Raw genomic sequence first — 23,379 nt, forward strand, 5'->3', positions numbered from 1 at the left:
TGCCTACACCATACCATAATTTCATGGAGGTCGTGTGTCTGTATTCTATATTCTATCCATTGAGCTTTAAGCAATTCTAAATGCTATTTACAGCCAAGATTTCATATAGCAATGATACTGGTCACACAAGAATATCGAAACTCCCCTTGAATTTTCAATGTCAAGTCCTAGGTAATCAATCTCACCGCCAAAGTTAATTCTTAAAACACAAGGCACTGTGTCTGTCCAATCGAATTTGGCTGACATGCAATCATTAGGTCTTCTGCAATTGAGCAGAACCATATTGGTAGGTGTATATTTGTGAAGTTCACAGCTTCCTACCCTGGCTGCTCGACAGCGTAAATTCATACAGCGCTTGATTTGTTGTGAAGTCGCTTTTTACCATACCCTTCATTTCAGCACCTAACATAACTACTCAGACGACGAAATTAACCATGCGAGCTTTTCCAACTTCCTTGGAAAAATACGTTTTCGTCATGGCTCCAGTGCCCGTTACGATTCCAATTTCCAAAATCAAGTGTGGGTGAAATTACCTGGAAAAAGTAAGCAGAAGTTGAATTGTCACCCCAATGATCCTTATTCACACGTACAATCATTTAGTTGGTTCTGACGACTTTATCGATGAGTCACCCGAATTAGACGAAATATATACAGTGATAGCAAGACGTGAAAGCACAACTACATCAGATTTGACTGCCAATTGGAGTGAAACTCTCCGCCCAATTATCTCCACAGGGTTAATCGAGCGGCGGCCATCTGCTACCTCTCGTACTGAAGCTTTTAGAAAGTCTATTTCGAAGGATCAGGAAAGATCCCCAGTGAAGAGGCGAAAGGTAGATGATGACAATTCGTCTGCTTCAAGCAAGCGTTCAGCTGTCAGATCCTACCCAAGAAGACCTGCAAAGAGCGATGGATATCTCACTGGATCAAATACTTCTGGTGAAATGGTGCATCGGCGACCCGTTGATTATGACTTATCTGCAATCTTCCCTCGAGAACTGAATGTCCAAAATGAAGTTGTGGATGACCTATTTCAGTCAGAAATACAGCAGGCTTGCCTTTTGAGATATTTTACAGATGAGCTAGCTGGTTGGGTATGTACAGCCCTCAAATAAAACTCACCCTTGCTCATACTTATTACTATTTTCAGTTTGACCTCTGTGACCCGGAGCGCCATTTTGCTTTAGTAGTTCCACAAAGGGCGAAACATTGTCCCGCACTTCTCAATGCTATATACACAGCATCTGCGAGATACCTTAGCCGGCTTGAACGGTATAGGAGTAATGGCATGGTTGAATATAACGGAAATCCGCTGCCCAACTTACATATGGAGACTGCTGCTGAATATCACAGCAAGTGTACAGAGCATCTTGTGTCTGTATCAGATAATCTTGATGTCTTGTATGACGAAAACCTACTGGTCGCTTCTGTGATATTGAGATTTTATGAAGAAATTGATGGTTTGCTTTTCCTGTCCAATAAAGTTAGATTACTTTGACTAACCATGTATATTGTTTTGTAGCACCTTTGAGCGGGGGAGACGGGGCTCCAAAAGGAACTCAGGTATTTCTCACAGCTCAAGCATCAGGAGGTCTTGACAGTAGCCTTCGTAGAGCTGCCTTTCGTGTCGCATACAGACAAGAAGTTCACATGGCATTTCTTAGACAAAGACCTTTTCATATGCCTCTACAGTATCACGAATATCGATCCCTCGAATATGCGGATGATTTTACATGGGCCTATCGAACAATTGTCCATTGCGCTGATGTATTACAATACTGCTACGGCCTGGGCAGTAAATCCAATGGCGACTATGACATGTTAGTCCAGTATCACGAAGGTTGGGAAAGCTTACGTCCGCAGTCCTTCGATGCTTTATACGATAGAGCTGCTGCTGTGAATTCCCGGCGGGCCCTACCTGAGATATGGTATTTATCTGATTGCCATGGTAAGTGGTTCCTAATAACTTGCAATAATGCGATACTCATCAAATGTAATAGTCACTGCACATCAACACATGGATATCTCTCGAATCCTTCTCACAACTTACGATCCACGAATACCTAGGTTGGGACCAGGCCTCAGAGCAGTCAAACAAGACATCGAAGTACTGTTTTCTCATGTATAACTTTGAGTGCTATGCTGATTTTGATCCTCTAGGCACAGATAAACACGATCGTTAAACGTCTTTGTGGCGTAGCAATATCAAACCACAAGTCTCCCTCCGCGATGAATATAGCGTATATGGCTATCTCTATGTGTAGGTCTTCGTTCTCGTCGTCAGGTTTGGAATTCAATTAATCACATCCCCTATACAGGCGGCGAACAGTTTACAGACATCGAAGACCGAGGGTGTGTTCTCGAGGTATTGAAATACACTGAGCAACAACATGCATTGCCAACAACACATATTCGTAATAGGTTGATAGAAGCTTGGGAATGCTCGGGAGATGTGCCAGTGAACCATGGCCAAGAGGCTATAGAAGGCTACATGGATATCATTGATGAATGATTGTTACAACAGCGCACGATAGAATATAGATTTGCGTCAGGGTTCCAGAAACTCAAGATATTACAGGTTACTATGGGCGAAACCAGCGTTAACTCCAATAAAAGTTATACTAGCCTTTATGTCTAATACATTCTTCGAAGCCAGTTAAATATTTTCAAATTTTAATGTATTGCTACTGCCTACCTACGTAGTCTACCTAGTACCTACTAGGTAGGTAGCAAGTGAAAGACTCTCAATCGCAGTGAGGATGAACAGCTCACGACTTGGATATGCACACCGAATGCAAGGTCTTCTGGGTAGAACATTAGATAAGTACTTTCATCATTCATAGGAGGTATGACGAATACATTGATCACGCAATAGGCAAGGAAGAAGACAGGTATTAGGGAGGTATCCATCAAGGTGTTGATAGTGAGTGACACAAACTTCAAAGGTACCCATCAAGGTGTCCGTTACTAGGTGCTTTTTGCTTCTAAAGGATTATAAAGTTAGACACATCGACTCTATATAATCCTCTTCTCTTATCAAAATTCAAAAAAACTTTTCTCTTCTCCGTCTTTAAACCTCGACCCAAGCAATCGATTGTTTGCTATTCGATTCCAGCGCAAATTTCATGTTTCATCGATTATTTTACATACGACCTCTCGTCCAACTAGGTACTTAAGAAGTGAGACTTTGGGCGGGAAGGGCAAGCTTGATCGGATTCTAATTCCTCACACTGAGATACACTTCGCTTTCGGTACGACTAAGAGGTTTGTTTCTAGAGCTCATCTCGTCCGGACCGTGCAATCATCTCGAAGATGCTTCAACCAAGACCCATCCACGCACTTGCTCATTTTGGGGCGGCTGTTCATTGCGAAACAAAGAACAGCTTCGCATTATGCTATTACGACACAAAAAATATGGTCACATATAAAACGAATTTCGTTACGACTAAGCAAGTCAAAAAGTTACTTGAACGAATGTGATGAATTTATCTTAAATCGACAACCAAAAACAAGTGGACCCTGCTTCAACCCCCGTCCTTTGCAGACAACACATTTATATCTCGTCGACGACCGACCAAGAAGATAGCATACATCCACTGTCTCATCCCCAGGAAATATAACATGCAGAAACTCCTCTCAATGCAAGAATCAATCACTATTCCAACTCATCACATGGTGTGCTGGTCGTCTCACTCGTGGTCTTCGGTCATCGCTGTCTTGGTCGAGATGGCTGGTGATATGATGGAACGACGAGGTGAATACTTATGAGGTTATGTGAGGAGAGGTCGAGAGATGATGCCATTAGTGCTACAGTGGTGTCTGTTAATACCTGGTGCCTGCCCAGCGGCAAGGAAGAAATTCGCGTACCTTGTCTTTGCAGCAGCTGCAGGTGCTTGAGCAACCTTCACTGGCAGCATGAGTGCAGCAAGAGCATGGAGACATGATGAATATTGGTATATTGTTTGCGGAGTGTGTCGGTTGGTTTTATCGTGGTGATTTGTGTGGATGTTCGTTTGATTGATTGTATTGATGTATTGCTGATGAAAGAATACCAAAAATAAGAGGAAGTAAAGCAGATACTTATACTCACAGATCGAAGCTATAAACTTCAAAGATTGGCCAGCGGGAGCTTGCGAAAACAAGCTAGAGTGCGAGGCATAGAATACAACCGGCGAGTGACCTACGCTTCCAGGGTTCATCCTGACGAATTGAGAAAGGAGGGGTCCCCAAACTAAAGTTAGATGCCATGAATTACACAACAGGCGGAACAAGAGGCAAGTGATCAACCATCATTCGATAATGATTACTCGACGGCGTGGGTGTCCTTCCCCGGAGATCTTGGTCTCACGTTCGTACTTTGCTTTTTTGAGTAACCCGAGAGCATGAATTCATTGACAGTGGGGTATTTCGGTGAGGGTGTGGTAAGATATTCTTACACGATTATTGCGCCGATCTTAAGCAGCATGGCCTCACCTGAGGTGACACGACGTCGGGAATTTTCAAGATAGATTCAATGATGCAGCTTGCTCGAAGAAGGACAATCAGTCGCGGCAAAACAGCAACCCGGATAAAGTCACGGAGAGTTTCTCGGATACACTGATGTCAATACGGTACTAGTTCAACATTATACTTCTAAGATAATGTTTGAAGGAAATGTGACTAATCCATTCTTGGGCAGAGATGGCAAGGCTGAGACACTCTGGACAAATGGATGCAATGATAAGATGGAAGATAAGAAGGCTTTAAAGACGTGGCATTACCTTTATGGAGGCTTGAGTCGCGAAGGAGATAGAGGTTCAGCGTTTGCGCTGTATGACAATGTAAGTGTGGTAGGGAAAGCCTTAGAGTCTTGAGCTGACGAATCCTTGGACTTGGTACTGGGATGGGATCAAGCTGGGAGATTGTAGCCCACTCACAAGGCCACGAGGAAACTTTCCCGCCCGCGGAAGAAGGCTTGTGATACTTTGATGATAAGATAAACTAATATAGAATCATAACAAATGGAAGGGAATACAATTGGTAAGTCGTGCAATGAGGATTTACCTGCGCTTACCCCGCCTCTACGTAAGTAAAAAAACAGGCGGGAATTGACTACTATTTGAAAGACCTTCAACAACTAAGATCTCTTTTCGATATAATACTAAATAATACAACTACTTACTATCAATACAAAGAAGACTCAAATTTTCGTTTGCTTTTATAAAATTTCAATATTTAATTTGAAATGAATTTATAATCTATTAAAAAAGTCCTTTGAAAAGGTACTCAATTTCCGCCTGTTTTTTCGCTTACGTAGAGCCCGCATTCATCGCAAGGGGAATAAGTAGTGGGGTAGGTATTTATCGAGAGTTTCTCATGTCACCATCACAAAGATCAACATTTTGGAAGCAGATTACGATGAAATATTTGGAGTCAAGATGACGATTGATTTGATATCAAAGCAAGTTTGAGAACTCCATTCCCTTTCCGTTTCCTTTCCGCAAGAAACCCAGATATCAAAAGCTTTCCATTCCCCCAAGTTTTGCTGCATCAAGTCCAACCCAACGACAATCTTTCTGTATCCATTGCGTACCCGGCTAAATAGAAAAGCGTCCGCCCACAAGATCAAGATGTTTTGTTCGCATCGAAGAGGAAGATTTTCAATAGGTAATTCGAGGTCATTTCGAGAGAGATGATAAGGTGTTTAGTGAACGTAATTGAGTATCATATTGAAGAATCTATTTGCAGGTGCAGTTGTCCTTTGCGCATTGGCCTATGAATATGATTAGTCCGAATTCTCAACCAGCTCAAGCAATCCGAAGAATGTGATACAAGGACTGAAAGTGAGATAGATACATACAGGACTCGCCGCAGTTGCATCCGTGTTCTTCGGGCATCTTGATAGATTTGAGGTGGTGGTAATTAAAGATTCAGGTTGTTTGAAGATTTGTTGATTCGTTGATATGAAGTCGCAGGTAGATGGACTTATTTCTTTCGTGGTTGTGGTTGTGGTTGTAAGACTTTACTGGCAAGAAGTTGAACTCTTAAGTATCTCCAGGATGGAATCGGAATCGCTTGCATTCACTCCGTTTCTCCCATGCCTTCTCACCTGGACCAACCATATCCATTCACACTGCGCTCTTTGTGCGTCTTGTTTTCGATTATTCAATGGAGCAAGGCGCATGCGTGCGGTGTTATTGCTTTACCCCACCACACCGCACAAACCGCTCACCCAACCATGTAGCATCTGACTCTTCCGCGCCCCCCTCCTTCACCCAATTCAGTGGATGCATCATAATACGACCCCGCTATCGTACAATACCTCATAGGTAATAGCAAGTTGATAGGTAATACATTCACCCGGATATCGTATAAAAGTTTGTGTGAGACGGTGATTCTGGGAATGGTGGTTGATATTTACCACACGAGATGGTCTAATGAGACACCGCACCCCACCTCCTGAAACTCTTTCCGTTTCGCTAATCCTTGTGTGAGCGCATCTGGGTATGGCTCGTATGGGGCCGACTAGATGATTTCGGGTGGTGTTAGTGGGGGAAGTGGAAGGAAGAAGGGTCCGAGGATGGATTTATCCATTCTTTTTCGTTCTGTTGCGCATAACGCACATGCTAATTACATATTCATTTGGTTGAGCGAAATGGAAATTGACTGGGGTGGTGAATTGGGGATTGATATCGTAGATTTGAGGATTTATATTCACATGCGAGACATGTTTTGATGCATGCGAGCTTTACGTGTGTGTTATTGTAGTAATAGTAATAGCAATAGCATTATCTCGCAACTGGAGATTCATTAACCTTGAGGATTACTCCTAGCAGTAGGTATCTAGCCTTACATTACATACATACCGTGATAACAAGTGATAATATGATACCTGATGTGAATACTATTCAACCTTGCTTACTTCCTTACCTGCCTATCTACTTATACTTACTTATTTACCTCAACAAGGTTACCGCGGTACGGTACAAAGTACATACATACATACTTCGTATGTATGTACACAGCATGATGAAAAGAAAGTTTGCCAATGTAAGGTTACGTACGATTTGATATGATATGATATGATATGGACGGGGTAGTAACATGATTCATTTCGTGCATGAAGGATCGTACGGCGTGGGAGGGAGATAGTACAGCGTTTGGGTCGAGGGGACGAATGAGAAGGGATGGATGGATGGTGCGGGTGGGAGGGGATGTGTAGATTGGTTTCTTAGATGGGGAGATGGGGAGATAGGGAGATAGATAGATATTCTTTAGGTTGAGAATCTGCTTATCGAGGAAACCCTGAGAGTGTACCTAGGCAGGTAGATTGATTGGTTATCGGATTATTGGTATTGGATTGTATTGAATGGAATGGAATAGAAGTTATCTTTCGAAATCGAGATTTTCTTTTCTTTCTTTTCTTTCTTTTCTCTCTTTTCTCTCTTTTCTTTTCTCTTGGAGGGGGATCAACTAACTACCATATCATACCATATCGTAGAATAACTAAGTATATATCGCGAATCAAAGCAAGAACATGGATTAATTAACCTATCCTATGCAGCAGCTTGCGAGCTTGCTCCTCTAGTTTCACCATGCAGATACTACGAGTATACTATCATGAATTCGTAGCGTGTGCTTGAGTCAGTCAGGACTTTTTGTTTCCTCGTTGTAGTTGTATTTACGCGCTTGAGATACCTGGGTATGGATTTTGAAGGGATGTGTTGTATTTGTTGTTGGATAAGTGAGGTTTTTGTGGTTTTTTGTATATAAACTTGTTTTGTTTTTTTTTGTTGGAAGGGTAGTTGAAGGGTTGTGTGGCGTTGTCAGAAGCTATCTGGATGTGGTTGGTTTGGCAGGATCATGTGATGTGGTGAGTGTTGATTGATGTATGTCTTGATGATCGGTGGTACGTGGAGGATGGATATAGGGAGGATGGGGTGTGAGGGGTTGATGTTTTGTTTGCTTTTTTGTGTTGTTGTTTATTTTTTCTTTTGCTTTTCTTTCTTTTCTTTTCCTTTCCTTTCTTTTCTTTTCTCTCCTCCTCCCAAAATTGGGATGTAAGGTCGATACTAAGTATAAGACGTGGCACAAGTGTGACTGTGTGTATAATGTATAACCTCGAAGCATCTCAATGGAATTCGAGATTAGTGGCGTGATTGTGGTTGTAGTATTCATGGGAGAGAGATGGAAAGACTTTATGTGGTGATTTTGATGATTTCGATGATAGAGTATATCGGAATCAAAAGTTATGGATATATACCTCAAATTATCATTTTCCGCTCCTCTTCTCTTCGTCGAATAGTCAGCAAAGCACTATCTAGGAACTCATTCCTAGGTATTGCTTGATATGTTATATTTGCAGTATGCATCTCAGACCTGTCAGAGAACCACATCTACTAGTTCAGATCATACTCAGAATGACGGTAAATATCGTTCGCATCTCAAGTTATATCAATCCAATATCACGGGTTGTGTATCCGGGAGTAATTCCACGATACAGCCATTTTAATAGTTAGGTTCATATACGCAGGATGTCAAGTCCCTTTGCTGGTACTGGCTTCTCTTCTTTCCAGCTATTCTTTTACTCTCCCTGTCTTCCTTTTCTCTCCCCAGAAACCCTGTGTCGCCGATACTATTCCATCCCATCCCATTATATCATATCTCCAGAAACTCTTTTTCTTCTATATATGACTATAGTCTGAAGAAAATGAAAATACTGAGTCTATTCTATCAGAAGACAAACTTCTAATTGGAAAATAGAGTAGTTAGTTGAATGACAAGATAATCATCCTTAGCAAATCGACCCGCAAACTCGATTCGCGTAACACAAAAAGTGGTTATAATATCTCACAACCACAGGCCTGTCACATACGATCATAGACTGAAGAGAATTGGGCATCCCGTCCGCTCTGCCATACACAAGCTTCAGATCGGTGGATTAGTAGTTGGGTGGGTGACCACCAGCGAATCCCCACTGTTGTATGTTTTTGAGTTTTTTTGGACTCTTTTGACACGGATGGAAGCAGTTCAAGGGCAGTGGTGCTGCGGGTGAGTGATATGGAGGGAAGACTTGAAGGAGGCTTTGGAGATGATGTGCTTTAGAGTATTGTGAGTGAGAATTTTGGAAACAGAATGAAGAGCGACGTATATGTTTGAACACCACTTGGTTCTTCGTCGTGGAGCATGTTCGCGTCTGTTAATGAACTGTGTAACGTAACAAAGTAGTACCAATACACTTATTTTTTGACTATAGAGTAGATGATGTGCGGAAAGTAATACTATCAGATTAGCAAGTTATCAATCACTCTATGGGATATATCAGGGGAGGAGCAAAGCGAGAATCCTCGAAATTGGGGAGGACCTCGGGAGAGTTGATCAAGACTTGAAGTTGTGGCGCTTATCTTTTTCAACTACCCTCATTTCACTTGAATCAGAGAGTGACTTTCTGCTGTTTAGAGATTGTGATTGAAAAGCGACTTTTGTTATTGTTTTATTTTAAAGAGGGTGGTGTTATGTTGATCGTATAAGTTTAGCGATTTCCAGATACAATATTCCAAGCGGGCTTGATATTTACATGATGGACATGTTCATGACGCAGTTGTACATACGTCTAATATATTAAGACTCATGAGGAGCGAAAAACTGATCTTGGTGGGAGTGGGTTCGCAAATCTAGTTGGTTTAGAGGGCATGGCCATATTACCTTTCTAGTAGCCGTACGCGATTTCCTGGCGCTTTCTTCGTCTGGTTGGGATAATACTCGTTGGTGGTTATTTCTCTTTATGGATGATGCTTATTCTATCATCTTGATTGGTGAGTGTGTAGTTGGGTTTCTCCTTTTTTTTGGATATCATCTGATTTTCTATTGGAGATATGGATGCATTATCTTGCTTACAGTATCGTATAATCTCGTACAATCATGCGTATTGACAGCTAGCAGTTGAAAAATAAAGATAATTCTTGAGATAAAACCTCGTGCGTACCTGCCGCGTGACTATGGTTTTAGAGGTCGAAAACATGGAGGGGATAGGCTTAAAGAGAATGAAGAGGAAGGAGGAAGTAGAGATAGATATCCTAGTCAACATTATGAAATGCTAATGTCGGGTTTTGTCCTGGGCTATCTGGTTGAAGTTTGTGGTTTTATTCAGTCTTCGTGTTCACTAAGTTTCGGATAGAGAGTGTAGCTTGGAGCTTCCATTCGTGCTTGGTTTTCTCTTGAGAATTTGGAGTGATGATAGATGATAGATGACGGTGAATGTGAAGAGGGCAAGCTACTGTTTTACACATACATGCATAGTATGGATGAATATGCGTCAGTTAGGAAGAAGAGATTGAGTGGGTAAAAAGAAGATAACCCGAGAGTAGAGCATAAAAGCAGTAATGGTTGTCAGCTTTTCCAAACCACAGATGAGAATTTCCATTACAAAATTGAGATCAACGATGCGTGGAATGCACTACTTAGCCAGACAAATATTTCACTACACAGGTATCAAATCGGAAGGAACAGTAATGTTACCCATCCGGGCACTGCAGACCTCGAGGTTTCCAGCAGGTCCAGACTGGTAAATTAGACGTGAATATCCAATCTTCATGTTGACTTCGGTATACTGAAACCCCCGATGGCTAGGTGCATGCTAAATATATACTACAGCGACATCAATGAAACGATCTCGATTTTTCTGCGTGTGCTTTCCATGTGAACCTTTGCATGATTAATAAAAGAGGAAATGTTTGAACGGGGCACAGAATATTGATTCCGATCCAGCTAATTTACAAAGAAGTCTGCGAGTATTTTTATCCTTCGACTTACTTGCCGCATGAAACATGAGGATGAAGATATAAAATGACAAAGACATTTGCTGTCTTGCGAGTGGGATCACATCACTGGATGGATATAAATGCCTCGCGAGGGAAACCATATTGTTGGAAGAATAAATCAGTGGTCAGGATTACGAAGAGCGGGGTTATGTAGTAGGGTTGCAGAAAATGGTGGCTGTGTACGTATTCCACCTACATATGTGTGTTCAGATTTTAGGGGGCCGTGGGAGCTCGAGCTCGTAATCCTGGTTATCAGATGTGATCCTTACCGAATTATCCTTGGAAACTCGTGGATTTCGGTATTGTGGGGGATGGTGATCATTAATGAGAGCCGGTAAGGAAGGCCATGTGTTTGGTAAATTATTATGAGGATCATTGTTTGAAGGATGCAATGCTTGCTGTTTATGTTGATGAGTAACAGTGAATAAGGGATAAGCGAGTTTGATCATCGTAAGGGTACATATTTGGTGCGTGGAGTCGGGATATCAGATTGAGATATTTATATTGTTACTAAAACTGGAAGTAGAACAAATATAATCAATTCTCTGTCGCTAAATAGAAAAATGGATAAATCATGGAGGCATGCTTACAGAGATCGAAGGAAGCTACGAGATCGTTCGGAAATTTACAGTTCCAAAGATCCTCCATTGATATTACAAATCTCCCGATTATCATGAGATTCACGGCAGCATCTTGGCCCAGCACCTTCCTTCCATTTTCAGAGCCATTGCTCATCTCATACTCGACTTCGGAGCTAGAGAAGACCCAGCAGCACGGGTACGGTGATCGTTAAAAAAAAGAAGATCATGCGCTTGGAAGCAACTCCTACTCCTTTATGGGCAGATTTGGGGGGAGCATAGCTTCAGATAGCGGCATGAAGACTCCCGTTAGCCGAGTTTGCACAAAATTAGATCTTGATGGTCAAATTGCCCTCGCTATCAGCTAGATCATCGATCGTCATGACTGCTGGATAGACAGGATCGAAATTTATGGCTTGCAAATTTCTAATTCAAGGTACAGTTTGGAGCCTATAAATCCACCAAGATATAGATCTAGTCCCAATTTGAGACATTGAGAATTGCTGGTGTAGATTTTGGAAGGGAACAATGAGAGACAGTACTTTAAATTGCTTTATATTGAAGGCAACAATGGTGATGGTAAGAGAGAAGAGTAGAGCACATCATTGATGATCCCACAATTCCAACATAAAGTCATGATAATTCGCCAAGTTACCGCCGTGAACCCGAGTCATTGCTGCAGGCAATGCCGAGCACTAGTTCGACGAAGATTTAAGTACTTGCCTAAAACTTTTCAGATTCATACCAAGCCTTCTCCTTTTGAGAGTTATATCTTAGCAGACTCCATCGTTGATATGACCACAAAGGTTGAGTATGACATTGAAGTGCTGAACAGTTACTAAATTGATCGATATATTTTGGAAAGAATTTGAAGGCTTCTCCGGGACCGGATGTTAGGTTATCAGCACACCGAGATCTATACCGAGATTTCCCCCATTCTCGAAAATGCAGGAATCACCACGATCACAATATGTTAATACCCAAAACGTCCTGTCGCCCGAAGGATAGATAACAAATGCAGACTGATATTAATGTCACAAAACTCACAAGGCATCGTGAACTTATCAGTATAGATTTCTGATATTCCGGGAGCACAGCTGTCCAATCCAAGAGCTGAATCTTGGCCGGCTAATCTACCCTAGCTAGCTGGACTCGAGGCAGACCTACTGGAGTACATTCTACACTGCTGATTGGGTAAAACTGATTGTTCTGGCGGTAGGATGTCTTCTACGGGGTCCAAGGACGCAACGAGCCGCCAGAGTCCGGTAGTTTCGTATTGAGACTTAATTAGCCTAATTGGGTAAAGAACAGGAGATTGGGTATCGTTGTGCAAGCAAGGTGTTCGTTGACAAGCAAACTTTGAATTATCTTACAACGATAAGGCTTGACGCTGACTGAATCGCCGAAAGTCTTTGAACTGTTCAATTGAGCGTACTCCGTGCAACTCTCTCGTACCGATATATTTGCGCAAGGGATAATTGTACCGCGCGACCAACCTTGATCGATCATTAGCAATACTTTTTATGTTATCAGCCCTGTTGCAGTACCAGGTCAGACCAGGACTCGCCGATAGAGACCAACAAGTAGGTATTTTAAGATTTATGTTTCCCAAGCTTACTCGTCTCGTACATTCAAACAAAGATAGACCCTGACCCTGACCGCAAATAAACAAATAAGCAGAATGGCGCCATCATCACGAAGTTGTTTCCGTCAACTCTTTATGACAAATCACTCAAGTCGAAGGGATAATGGTGGCAGTGAACAGGAAGCCAAATCCGATGAAAAGTTAGTACAACCTGGTAAGTGATATATCCTTATCGTATACCTATTGTATACCTCTCCTATCCTACCGTCTACCTAGATTGGTACGGGATGAGATATCGGAGAGTACACACACGATTTTGTCTTTCGTTTCATTTTGGATTACTCATTCTCAATTTCTCATACTCTACCGTCTTGTTCATCTGAACTTCTCCCTTTTTTTGCCATTGCAGATCAAATAATCGTTCATCCGTACATTACTTGTCAAGCTTATCACATTGGACCCCACAGTAGCCAAAGATCAGACGCCTCTAGCCGCGATCTGATAGCAAACTCTTTTCCTTGTTTGGATACGCGGGACGATTGGCATGGACCTGCAGAATGGCCGAAACCCAATCAGAGACCAAGATCATACAATTACCCCTGAGTGAACAAACAGCCGCGGGGAGATCAGTTGGCTTGAAGGATTTCATAGGTCGCCGCCTTGTTTCAACTTTTCATATCCCATGTCATGATTTCTAACGATCAAACAATTTTAAGGTACCCCTGGCGTAAATCCTGCAGGTCCTACAAAGGAGTACAGAGTAGTACCCGCATTGAATTAAGTGAAATAGGATGCGATGGCTGCCAGCTGCGCCGAAAAGAATAGTTTCTCAACTTCTCTCTTCCTTTTATACAAAGTTCAATATATAGTTGTAGCCTGGTGCTCTGCTGTATGTAGACCTCTACTTGACATTCCTTCAACGTAAATTTTCTGTATTCAGAATTACCACACTCCTTTTTTTCATTTCTCTCTCGGTTGAACTGGCTTTCTTTCCGATTTGATACTCCCCCACGATTTCAATCTCTCAATCGATTCCAATTTCTCAGTCGATTTCAATCTCTCGGTCGATTTCATTCTTTCATCATGCGATTTTCACTCCTTCTTTTGGCATCAACGCTGACTGCCTCTGTGGTTTCAGCCCAGAAGTATGTATTTGCACACGTTGTGATGGGCAATACTGCTCACCATACTACCGACGACTGGGCAACCGATATAAAGACTGCTCAGGCTGCAGGCATCGATGCCTTTACACTCAACATTGCCACTGGTGACTCAAACATCCCAACACAGGTTGAAAATGCCTTCAATGCTGCTACAAATCTCGGCAGTAGTTTCAAACTTTTCTTCTCTTTCGATTATCTTGGTGGAAGCGGACCCTGGCCGGCTACAGGTTCGTCCTCGGTTGCATCATATCTCAACAAATATGGGGTAAGTTCTGCATACTTCAAGTACAACGGACAAATCTTTGTATCCACTTTTGAGGGAGTGAATAATGCCGGAGATTGGACTCCTAGCGGCCCCATCCGGAGCGCCGTTCAAAGTACTGCTGGCTCTATCTACTTCGTCCCTGATTACACGAGCTTGGGCCCTGATGGATTCAGCGCACAACTCAACAATGTTCAGGGTGGTTTTAGTTGGGACATGTGGCCAGCTGGACCAGTAAACATGACGACTGCAAACGACCTTGCTTGGAAAAGTACTTTGGGTAGCAAGGCTTACATGATGGGTGTCTCCCCTTGGTTCTTCCACAGCGACGCAAACCCAATTGCATGGATGTGGAGAGGTGACAATCTTTGGTCTGAACGTTGGCAACAAGTTCTCGAAGTTCAGCCTCAATTCGTCGAGTACGTATTCTCGTCCACCCCTCTGATGGACTTTCTGCTCTTTAGTGCCCTTAAACATGAAAACTGACCCATTCCACAGAATTGTAACATGGAACGATTGGGGAGAGTCGTCATACATAGCGCCCCTGTTACATGACGAGGAAGTGCCTGCAAACTCCCTCAAATACGTCAAAAACATGCCACATTCCAACCTTCTCACCCTCTTGCCATACTACATATCTCAGTATAAAGGCATCAAATCTAATGCCACTACCGACTCTATGCAATACTGGTACCGCACATCTCCCGCTGCTGCTGGTTTAACAGGAGGTGTGCTTGGCAATAATCCGAATCAAGGACAGATAGAATACAGTCCCAACACTCTCTGTGAAGACAAAGTATTCTTCACAGCATTATTGCAATCAGCTGCCGATGTGCACGTGCAGATTGGCGAATCACCAGTGACGAGCTACCCTGGAAAAGCTGGCTTGAACAGTTGGAGCCATGGATTCTCAGGACAGACTGGCAATGTGACCTTCTCTATTGTCCGAAATTCGCAGACGGTCAAATCTGAGAGCGGAACTGAGATTACGGCGGAGAGTTCGGTGGTCGGCGGTCTTACAAACTTCAATGTTTGGGTAGGAGGTTTCTAGGGTTCTAGTTGCAGGTGTTGATGAGTGGTGATGGATATCTTCGATTTCAACGTGCTTTCAAGCTACCAACGCCTCAAGTGGCTCATGACTGAAAACACGGACTATTTACATTTCCTACAACCACGTTTCTACAGCACGTTATAACGATTTTCTTACAAGAATTAAGATAGATGGGATGAAACTAGATGGCTTGGTCTCAAGGCAGGGGATGTTTTTTATTTTCTTTACGCTCTTTTAGCATTTCTATTCAATTCGTTCTGTCTAACGACAGCTGGGACGGCAGAGCCTCTCCCTTTTCATCTATATACCCAATGTTTAGATATCCAGCATTGTGTTTACACACACATACACTTCGGGGCATGGATTACGGGATATAGACAGACCATGATTTATGAAGGATTTTTTGTTTATATGTATTATGTCACCATCACTTTCTTGTATACTAGATTATTAGCATGCCCATCTAGGCATATACCATTCACTTGGCAATGAATCTCAGATCAGAACAAATAGGGCAACTTAACTCTTGCATATTAATGTGTTGAATAAGTACCGAAACATAAGCATATCTTCAAGATGTTTCTTGATAACCCAATGTCATATGTCAACTCGAGACGCAGCGGTGGATACCACGCCGGTGGGTCACTGATTCACATTAAACGCCTGGGGATTTCTCATGCATGATCAAAGAACTTCTGCCTACCTACTCTCATCACAATTCCTAGTGCGAAGGCCACCTTGTACATCACTTGCTTCTGATGATGATTCGGTTAAGTTCTCGATTTCGAAAATAAATGGAACTGACAGTGACATTCTGCGCAGCAAATGATATAGATAGTACACGAGCATCTCTATTGGTCGCTCCTTGATGCTTTAGTTCGAGTTTGACAATAAGGCATCGTTCAATACTTTTTGTGAAGTTCGGCGATCGAATGCTTTTGAATGTCCCAATAGGTTTACGGTTTATTGGGTCTATCGTCGATTTGGTCTATTATCTATTTAATTTCACAGCTATTTTGTGTAGAGAAGTCAAAGGTCAAATCACAGGTTGAAGGTAGGATATTTCGACTGAGTATTAGATGGTTGTGAGGAAGAAATTAAAATTAGCAGCCACTGGATCCAGAAATTTCACAAATCAAGTTGTAATACTCCTTCATAGGTTTTTATTCGTTGTTCATTAGTATGGCTATTTCAGTGTCGATAAATTCCAGCCTCCTCTGGACGAAAAAAAGGGCACACTAAAAAAACAGTATTATTTCTAAAATTATCTATCTAAATCAAAAATCGATATTTTGATTTTAAATTGAAATATATTATAATGAATTTATAATTTATAATATGTCTTCAGATTATCTATTTTATTTTAATATTTCAAATTATTATTGAATTTTGAATTAATAATGTTTTAAAGAAAGTCTTGATTTTGGCGGGCTTGGTATGCTCGTTTTTTCGTCCAGAGTGAGCCAGCTTCATCAAATGTTTGATAAATAAGAGCCGAGTCGGATTAACAGTTTAACCGCTCAAGCCACATCGATCTCGAAACACTAGCCACAGGCAGTTGACGATAAGCGATAAAAAAAGTCATGTTGAAAAAAAGTTCGAGTAGTGAAATAATAGTTACCACGAGCTCTTGACTTTCACTGCAATCCATCAAGATGCCGCCATCCCAGCTCAAGAGGCTGAAAGCCTCTCTCCGAGAGCAAGGAATCGTTGGTCCTCAGCAATCGAAGAAGCAAAAGAAACAAAACGCACAGAATGGCGCAAACAAGGAGAAGAAAATCAAGAGAAGTGTCGCGCTCAATGGAATTCGAGATCAATTCAACCCGTTCGAGATCAAGCAGGCTAAAGCACCCAAATTCGAAGTTACAAGTAACAAAACACTTGGCGGAAGGATTTCGAAGGGTATCAAGAAACCAGGTGTTGCGAGGGGTCTTGCGGAAGAGAATGTAAGTTCGTTCGAAAGGATGTTTGATATCTGCTAATGTTCTATCAGCGCCGTAAAACTTTACTTGTTGAAATGCAAAGTAGAAATCGAGTAGGAGGCATAATAGATAAGCGTTTCGGAGAAAATGACCCTTCAATGGCCCCCGAAGATAAAATGCTCGAACGTTTTACGCAGGAGAAGCAGAGGGGCCACAAGAATAGCTCGGCATTTGATCTTGAAGACGACGAATTCTCTGGCGAGCTTACGCATATGGGACAATCGCTTTCTTTGGATGGTCCTACAATCCGTGATGATTTCGACGAGGAGGGATTGGAGTTGTCGGATGCTGACGACCACGAGTCCGACGAGGAACGACAAGCACGAAAGCGCCGTCGAGGCTCAAATTCCGAAGGGTCAGATGAGGATGAAGAGGGAACAGCTTTGCCAGAACGAAAAAAATCGAAGCAGGAGGTTATGAAGGAACTTATCGCTAAATCTAAAATGCACAAATATGAGCGTCAAGCGGCCAAGGACGATGATGAGGACTTGCGAGAAGAATTGGACAAGGATATGTCGAGCATCCATGAACTCCTTCGCGGCATGGCTCAGAAACCGCCACCAGCACCAGCTGCGGCACCGGAGGATATCCCTGGCATGAACCCGGAGCGTATAGCATTGATGAACGGCGGCGACAGAGCGAAGCTGGAAAAGGAATATGATATTCGAATGAGGCAGATGGCGCAAGACAAACGATCCCAACCTACCGAAAGATCGAAAACAGAGGATGAAAAGATGGAGAAGGAATCAAGAAGATTGCGAGAATTAGAAGAGAAGAGATTGCGTCGTATGGAGGGTGTGGCAGAAGAAAGTGACGACGAAGAAGACAATCGCGCACGAGGGGCAGATGACGAGGGAGAAGAGGAAGAAGAAGAAGATTATGGACTGGGAGAAGGTATCAAAACACGACCTAGTGCTGCGGAATTAGGTGCCGATGATGAGGACGATTTCGTTATAGATGATGATCTCGTAGCGAGTGGCTCAGACATCGACGAGTCGGAGGGCGAATCTGATGGAGAGGACGAGGAATCTAATAACGAAGACGATGAGTTTCTTGAAGGTCTGCTTACCGAAGAGGAGGCCAAGAGACCGGAATTCCTGACTGGTGCAAACGCCCCTCTCCCCGAGGTGGAGCTGCCAGCCAAAAATGGTGTTAACGGTGACCTTGCTTATACCTTCCCATGTCCACAATCGCACGAAGAACTTGTCGAGATTACCAAGGGCATAGCCCTATTAGATCTGCCAACGGTTGTTCAGCGTATCAGAGCTCTGTATCATCCTAAACTCAACTCGGAAAACAAAGTAAAGCTAGGAAGCTTCTCCGTCTCTCTCGTCTCTCATATCTCATACCTCGCAAACCAAGCTCAGCGTCCCCCCTTCTCCGTACTAGAAAACATTATCCGCCACATCCATTCGCTCGCCAAAACTTTCCCTCTCGAGATTGCCAACGCGTTTAGACGACATCTCGTTGAGATCAATCAGTCACGACCTTTGACTTTGAAGGCTGGTGATCTCGTAGTTCTCACGGCCATTGGAACAATATTCCCAACCTCGGATCATTTCCATCAAGTTGTCACCCCTGCAATCTTGACCATGGGACGCTATCTTGGTCAAAAGATTCCTCAGGATCTATCCAATTATGCTACGGGAGCATATCTTTGCACTTTATGCTTACAATATCAAAGATTATCGAAGAGATACGTTCCAGAGCTAGCAGGCTTCATCGAGAATACCTTATGTGCTTTGGCGCCTACCAAGCTAGCCAAAATCCCAGGAAGCTTCCCATATCATGAGCCAAAGAGCTCTGTGAGGATAGAAAAGGCGTCAGCATCAGACAGACAAATTGAATTCTATGACTGTATCCCACAGGAGCTTTCGGCCGACGACGAAGAGTCCTTGAAAGTCGCTTTGTTAGAGGCAAACATCAAAATCTTGAACGCAAGCGCCGATTTATGGACTGAAAAATCAGCCTTCACCGAAGTCTTTGAACCAGCTTTGACGATCCTTAAACATCTGGGAAGTAAATCTTGCAGGTCAAAGCTTCCAGAAAGTACTCAAGTAAGTCATACAGCAGAATTTATAAGTCTAATACTAACCAGCCCTCTAGACCCTCATCCGCAAATCCATCTCCAAATTCCAAACCATGTTACAACTAGCGCACCTTGCCCGTCGTCCTCTCGAACTCCACCACCATAAACCCCTCGCCATCAAAACCTCCATACCCAAATTCGAAGACTCCTACAATCCAGATAAGCACTATGATCCAGATCGTGAACGCGCTGAAACTGCTAAATTGAAGGCTGAGCACAAGAAGGAGAGAAAGGGTGCTATGCGTGAATTGCGCAAGGATAGCAATTTCATTGCTAGAGAGAGCTTGAGGCAGAAGAAGGAGAAGGATGCGGCGCATGAGAAGAAGATGAAGAGACTTATTGCGGAGATCCAGGGCGAGGAAGGAAAGGAGTCGAAGGCTTATGAGCGGGAAAAGGAGTGGAGGAAAAAGGGAAAGAAATAGATATCTCTCTCAAAGGATGTGAAGTAGTGGCGGTGCGGTGCCATATGCGGTAGTGTCACCACGTAATGTGTGGATTGGTTAGTGGTGTACATGTTGGATCTGTGGACCTGAAAGAAAATCATTCATAAATGATATAGATACCAGCTCAAAGGTTAAAAGAATAAGATCCATTTTCCATATTGCTTGCTCTTCGTAAAGTTATGCTTTGTCCCTCGTTATCATGCTTTGTTATTCATTATGTTCATATGCTAATCATTCTTCCATCCCTTTCGAAAATCAATTTTGCCTTCACTGCCTCCATATATTCATGACCCTACCCGACCTGAGAATTAATTTACACTCAATTTCTCAATACTCTTTCTCAACTCTTCATTCTCCTTGGTAATACCACTGTATTTGTTAATCCAGTCGAAAACCTCCTTATGCCAGACCCTTGAGTTTTCAGGCTTCAAGACCCACTAAGATCACACAACATTAGCATTATACTACAACAACCGAGCATCTCAGGGGGAGGGAAACAAACTGACATGATTTTCATCTGGGAACGTCAAGAATCTACTTTCTACCCCACGTGTCTGCAACACATTAAACGGAGCAAGTCCCTCTGAAATGGGCAATCGATAGTCCAAATCGTTGTGGATGATTAGATGAGGGGTTGCCCAATTAGCGACGTGGTTGGCAGGATTCCATTTTGCGTATCCTTCGGGGTTGTCCCAGATTGTACCTTCGAAATCGTGATGGGGGAAGAAGAGTTCGTCGGATGTGTATTGGTTTAGAGTTGAGAAGACACCGTCGTGGGTTACGAGAGCTTTGAATTTTCGGCCCAAATCGTGACCTTGGATCCAGTTTACCATGTATCCACCGTAACTGGCGCCACAAGCTACAGCACGGTTGGTATCGACGTAGGATCTAGCTTGTGTTAATATTGACTAACAGGTGTGGGAGATCAGGAACATTCTGAAAGCTTACAGGTTCTCTTCAATATACTCGAATCCCTTGACAAGGTCTATATATGGTCGTCCACCCCATTGACCTTTAATGCCATCTTGCAACGCCATACCGTAGCCAGTGCTTCCTGTTGGGTTCGGGGTCACTACAACATAACCTTGTTCGGCAAAGACCGCGGGGTTCCATCGCGTGCTCCATCCTTCGTTCCAGGCACCTTGCGGCTAAGTCTATGATTAGTATGTTGCAGAATTTATTGTCAGATATTGAGTGACTTACTCCGCCATGAATGAGATACGCAAGAGGATATTTCTTGTTTTCATCGAAGTTCGATGGCCGGAATACCCAAGCGTGGACTTTGTAATCTCCAGCTCCTGTATACCAGAACTCATCAACCTGCTTTTGTGAAAGTCCGAAAGCTTTTCCATCATCTGAGCTGGATGAAACTGTGATCCTTTCCGAGGGTTTTGATGGGTCTATAATCGAGTAGACGCTGTTGTCAATTAAGGAACTCCCACTAAGAAATATTTCACCACTTGGGAGAACATGCTTTTCCGTGATAGTTCCGCTATTAGTCAGAGCTTCGGGTAATTTAGTAGCATGGCGTGGGGAAGCTGGTAGCTTGAACAGCTTTACTCGGCCGTCTTCTTCTGCTGTTACGTAGATCTGGGTTCCATCGTTACTGAACGTGACACCCTCGGGTTTCAAGTCCCATCCACCCTTGCCATCCTCTGTTTCGAAGAATTCTTGGACATTGGTGAGGTCAGTAATGTCAGGTATTAACAAAAGTCTTGTCTTATCACTTTCGTACTGAATACCTGGTTTTTGTTAGAAAATTGCTCGCTTAAGAGATAAAAACATGTTACATACTCTTCATTCTCGTGAAAATCACAGACTTAGCATCTGGCGACCACACGGGCCCTTGACTGTAGCCTTTCAGGTTACCAGTCTCGACCAACTGGGGTGTTGGAGCCTCTGACTCTGTGAATGTCTTCAGAGGAATGTAGTATAGATCAGTCTTTGTATAGTTGGCTGGGTCAATCTTGGGATCCTTGGCAACGAAGACTATGCCGTTTTTACTAATATCGAAATCTCCTGTTCCTCCAAATGGTGGTACTGGGGACTCAAGAGATATTTTATGACCCGTCAAAGCATTCACCAATCCAGAGACTTTAGTATCTCCAGATCCCTCGCTTTTTGTAATCGTTGCATACCAGATCGCATTCTTGTTTTCAGTAACCCATGCATCCCATTCTCTCACAAATAGCTTTGAGTATGTTTTAGCCGTTGACAGAGGCTTCTTAGCTGTTTCAGCATTGTATAAAGTACCGGATGGAGTTGCCAAGCCTGGGGGAGGCGAGAATTAGCTATACTTGAAGCGACAGTATATTGAAACTAGACAGTATCCGACGATATGACTAAGATAATCGAACGTTCGTACTGAACTATTTTTCACGTGTAGTTGAACTTCGAATTCATTCGGAAGTTTCGAAGAAGAAAAAAGGACAAGTAATTATAGTACATACCAGAAACAGCTATAGCTACAACATCCGAAGTAAGAGCTGTAAGTTTCACGTTTGAGATGCCACCGTCGAAAGTCGTGATAATTTTGGGCCTACAAGCTGTCAGTCAAAGTTCGTTCATGAACGGTACCTGTATTGAGTCATATTTACTTCTTTTGTAAATCATCTGCATCGGCCAATACCAAATGTGTCACTCCCTTCTCTCCAGCTCTCAACCATAGTACCTCATTCTTCCATCCCAGCCACACTGGCTCACTATCATTCGCATTATCGCTCAGGGTTGAACTTTCCCCAGTACCTATATTTAACACATTGATTTTGGCAGTCTTTGAATGAGATTGAAAAGAATACGTCGAGACAGTATACAATGCCAGTTTACCATCTGCGTTTGGTGTTGCTGCTGATCTCCGAGGGGCAGAAATCAACACCTCGGGGGTGAAGGTGGAGGAATTAAACCGGATAGTCATGATTTGATTGTTCAACTTGATTCTGCTTCAGAAAAGAATGAAATGTCTGATTTTTCGATAGTTTTATGGCTCAACTTTTCAATTGAACAAGTGTTGTTGACAATCGAGAGTTAGAAAACAAAGTATTGAATATGGCCACTCTAATCTTACACCGCAATGGAGCTTCAAGTTAACATGCACGTGATATGCGAGGCAAGCAAGTTCAACAGAAACCCCGCAAATGATATCCGACACTAGCCTTGAAATCAATTTAGTCAGATTTAACGTGAATGTTCTTCTATCAACAGTCCAACAGTTAATTCCATCCTTCTCTGATATCAGAATGTCATGATTACCTTTCTAAACTCAGCTACGTACCAGATAGTCGAGGCAGTAGAATACTTATATCTCCGCCACAGATTGCCTTGCCGATATTTTGGTCCAAACCCTTGGCAACGGAAAGCGCGGTACCTAGGTTCATCAGGACCTCTCCACTTGATCATGTTGGAGTCAATTAGACCAATTTTCCACCAG

General features: G+C 42.8%; 5 protein-coding genes across 5 annotated transcripts; 4 read left to right on the forward strand and 1 right to left on the reverse strand.

Annotated features, from left to right (window-relative positions):
* Positions 1-157: 157 nt before the first annotated feature.
* On the forward strand, positions 158-2,512 carry EAF02_000126 (uncharacterized protein; the record flags this gene model as incomplete). Its single annotated transcript, XM_038896174.1, has 9 exons — positions 158-171; positions 258-286; positions 420-542; positions 601-1,094; positions 1,151-1,460; positions 1,523-1,948; positions 2,001-2,107; positions 2,161-2,260; positions 2,319-2,512. The coding sequence occupies 9 exons, from the start codon at positions 158-160 to the stop codon at positions 2,510-2,512; spliced, it is 1,797 nt and encodes a 598-aa protein (XP_038763033.1).
* A 2,128-nt stretch (positions 2,513-4,640) lies between these two features.
* EAF02_000127 (uncharacterized protein) lies at positions 4,641-4,853 on the forward strand (the record flags this gene model as incomplete). Its single annotated transcript, XM_038896175.1, has 1 exon — positions 4,641-4,853. One exon carries the CDS (start codon positions 4,641-4,643, stop codon positions 4,851-4,853), a length of 213 nt encoding a protein of 70 aa, XP_038763034.1.
* Positions 4,854-13,058: 8,205 nt separating this feature from the next.
* EAF02_000128 (uncharacterized protein) lies at positions 13,059-15,438 on the forward strand (the record flags this gene model as incomplete). The annotated part of the gene is made up of 3 exons (XM_038896176.1): positions 13,059-13,176; positions 14,101-14,806; positions 14,886-15,438. The coding sequence occupies 3 exons, from the start codon at positions 13,059-13,061 to the stop codon at positions 15,436-15,438; spliced, it is 1,377 nt and encodes a 458-aa protein (XP_038763035.1).
* A 1,616-nt stretch (positions 15,439-17,054) lies between these two features.
* On the forward strand, positions 17,055-20,079 carry EAF02_000129 (uncharacterized protein). The gene is made up of 3 exons (XM_038896177.1): positions 17,055-17,384; positions 17,432-19,477; positions 19,527-20,079. The coding sequence occupies exons 1-3, from the start codon at positions 17,094-17,096 to the stop codon at positions 19,929-19,931; spliced, it is 2,742 nt and encodes a 913-aa protein (XP_038763036.1). The 5' UTR covers positions 17,055-17,093; the 3' UTR covers positions 19,932-20,079.
* A 181-nt stretch (positions 20,080-20,260) lies between these two features.
* Positions 20,261-22,866, reverse strand: EAF02_000130 (uncharacterized protein; the record flags this gene model as incomplete). Its single annotated transcript, XM_038896178.1, has 7 exons — positions 20,261-20,389; positions 20,459-20,840; positions 20,901-21,100; positions 21,156-21,694; positions 21,747-22,223; positions 22,403-22,491; positions 22,550-22,866. 7 exons carry the CDS (start codon positions 22,864-22,866, stop codon positions 20,261-20,263), a joined length of 2,133 nt encoding a protein of 710 aa, XP_038763037.1.
* Positions 22,867-23,379: the final 513 nt, after the last annotated feature.

The sequence above is a fragment of the Botrytis sinoallii genome (genome assembly GCF_014898435.1).
Source record: "Botrytis sinoallii strain Bc 23 chromosome Unknown BSIN_001, whole genome shotgun sequence".
NCBI lineage: Eukaryota > Fungi > Ascomycota > Leotiomycetes > Helotiales > Sclerotiniaceae > Botrytis > Botrytis sinoallii.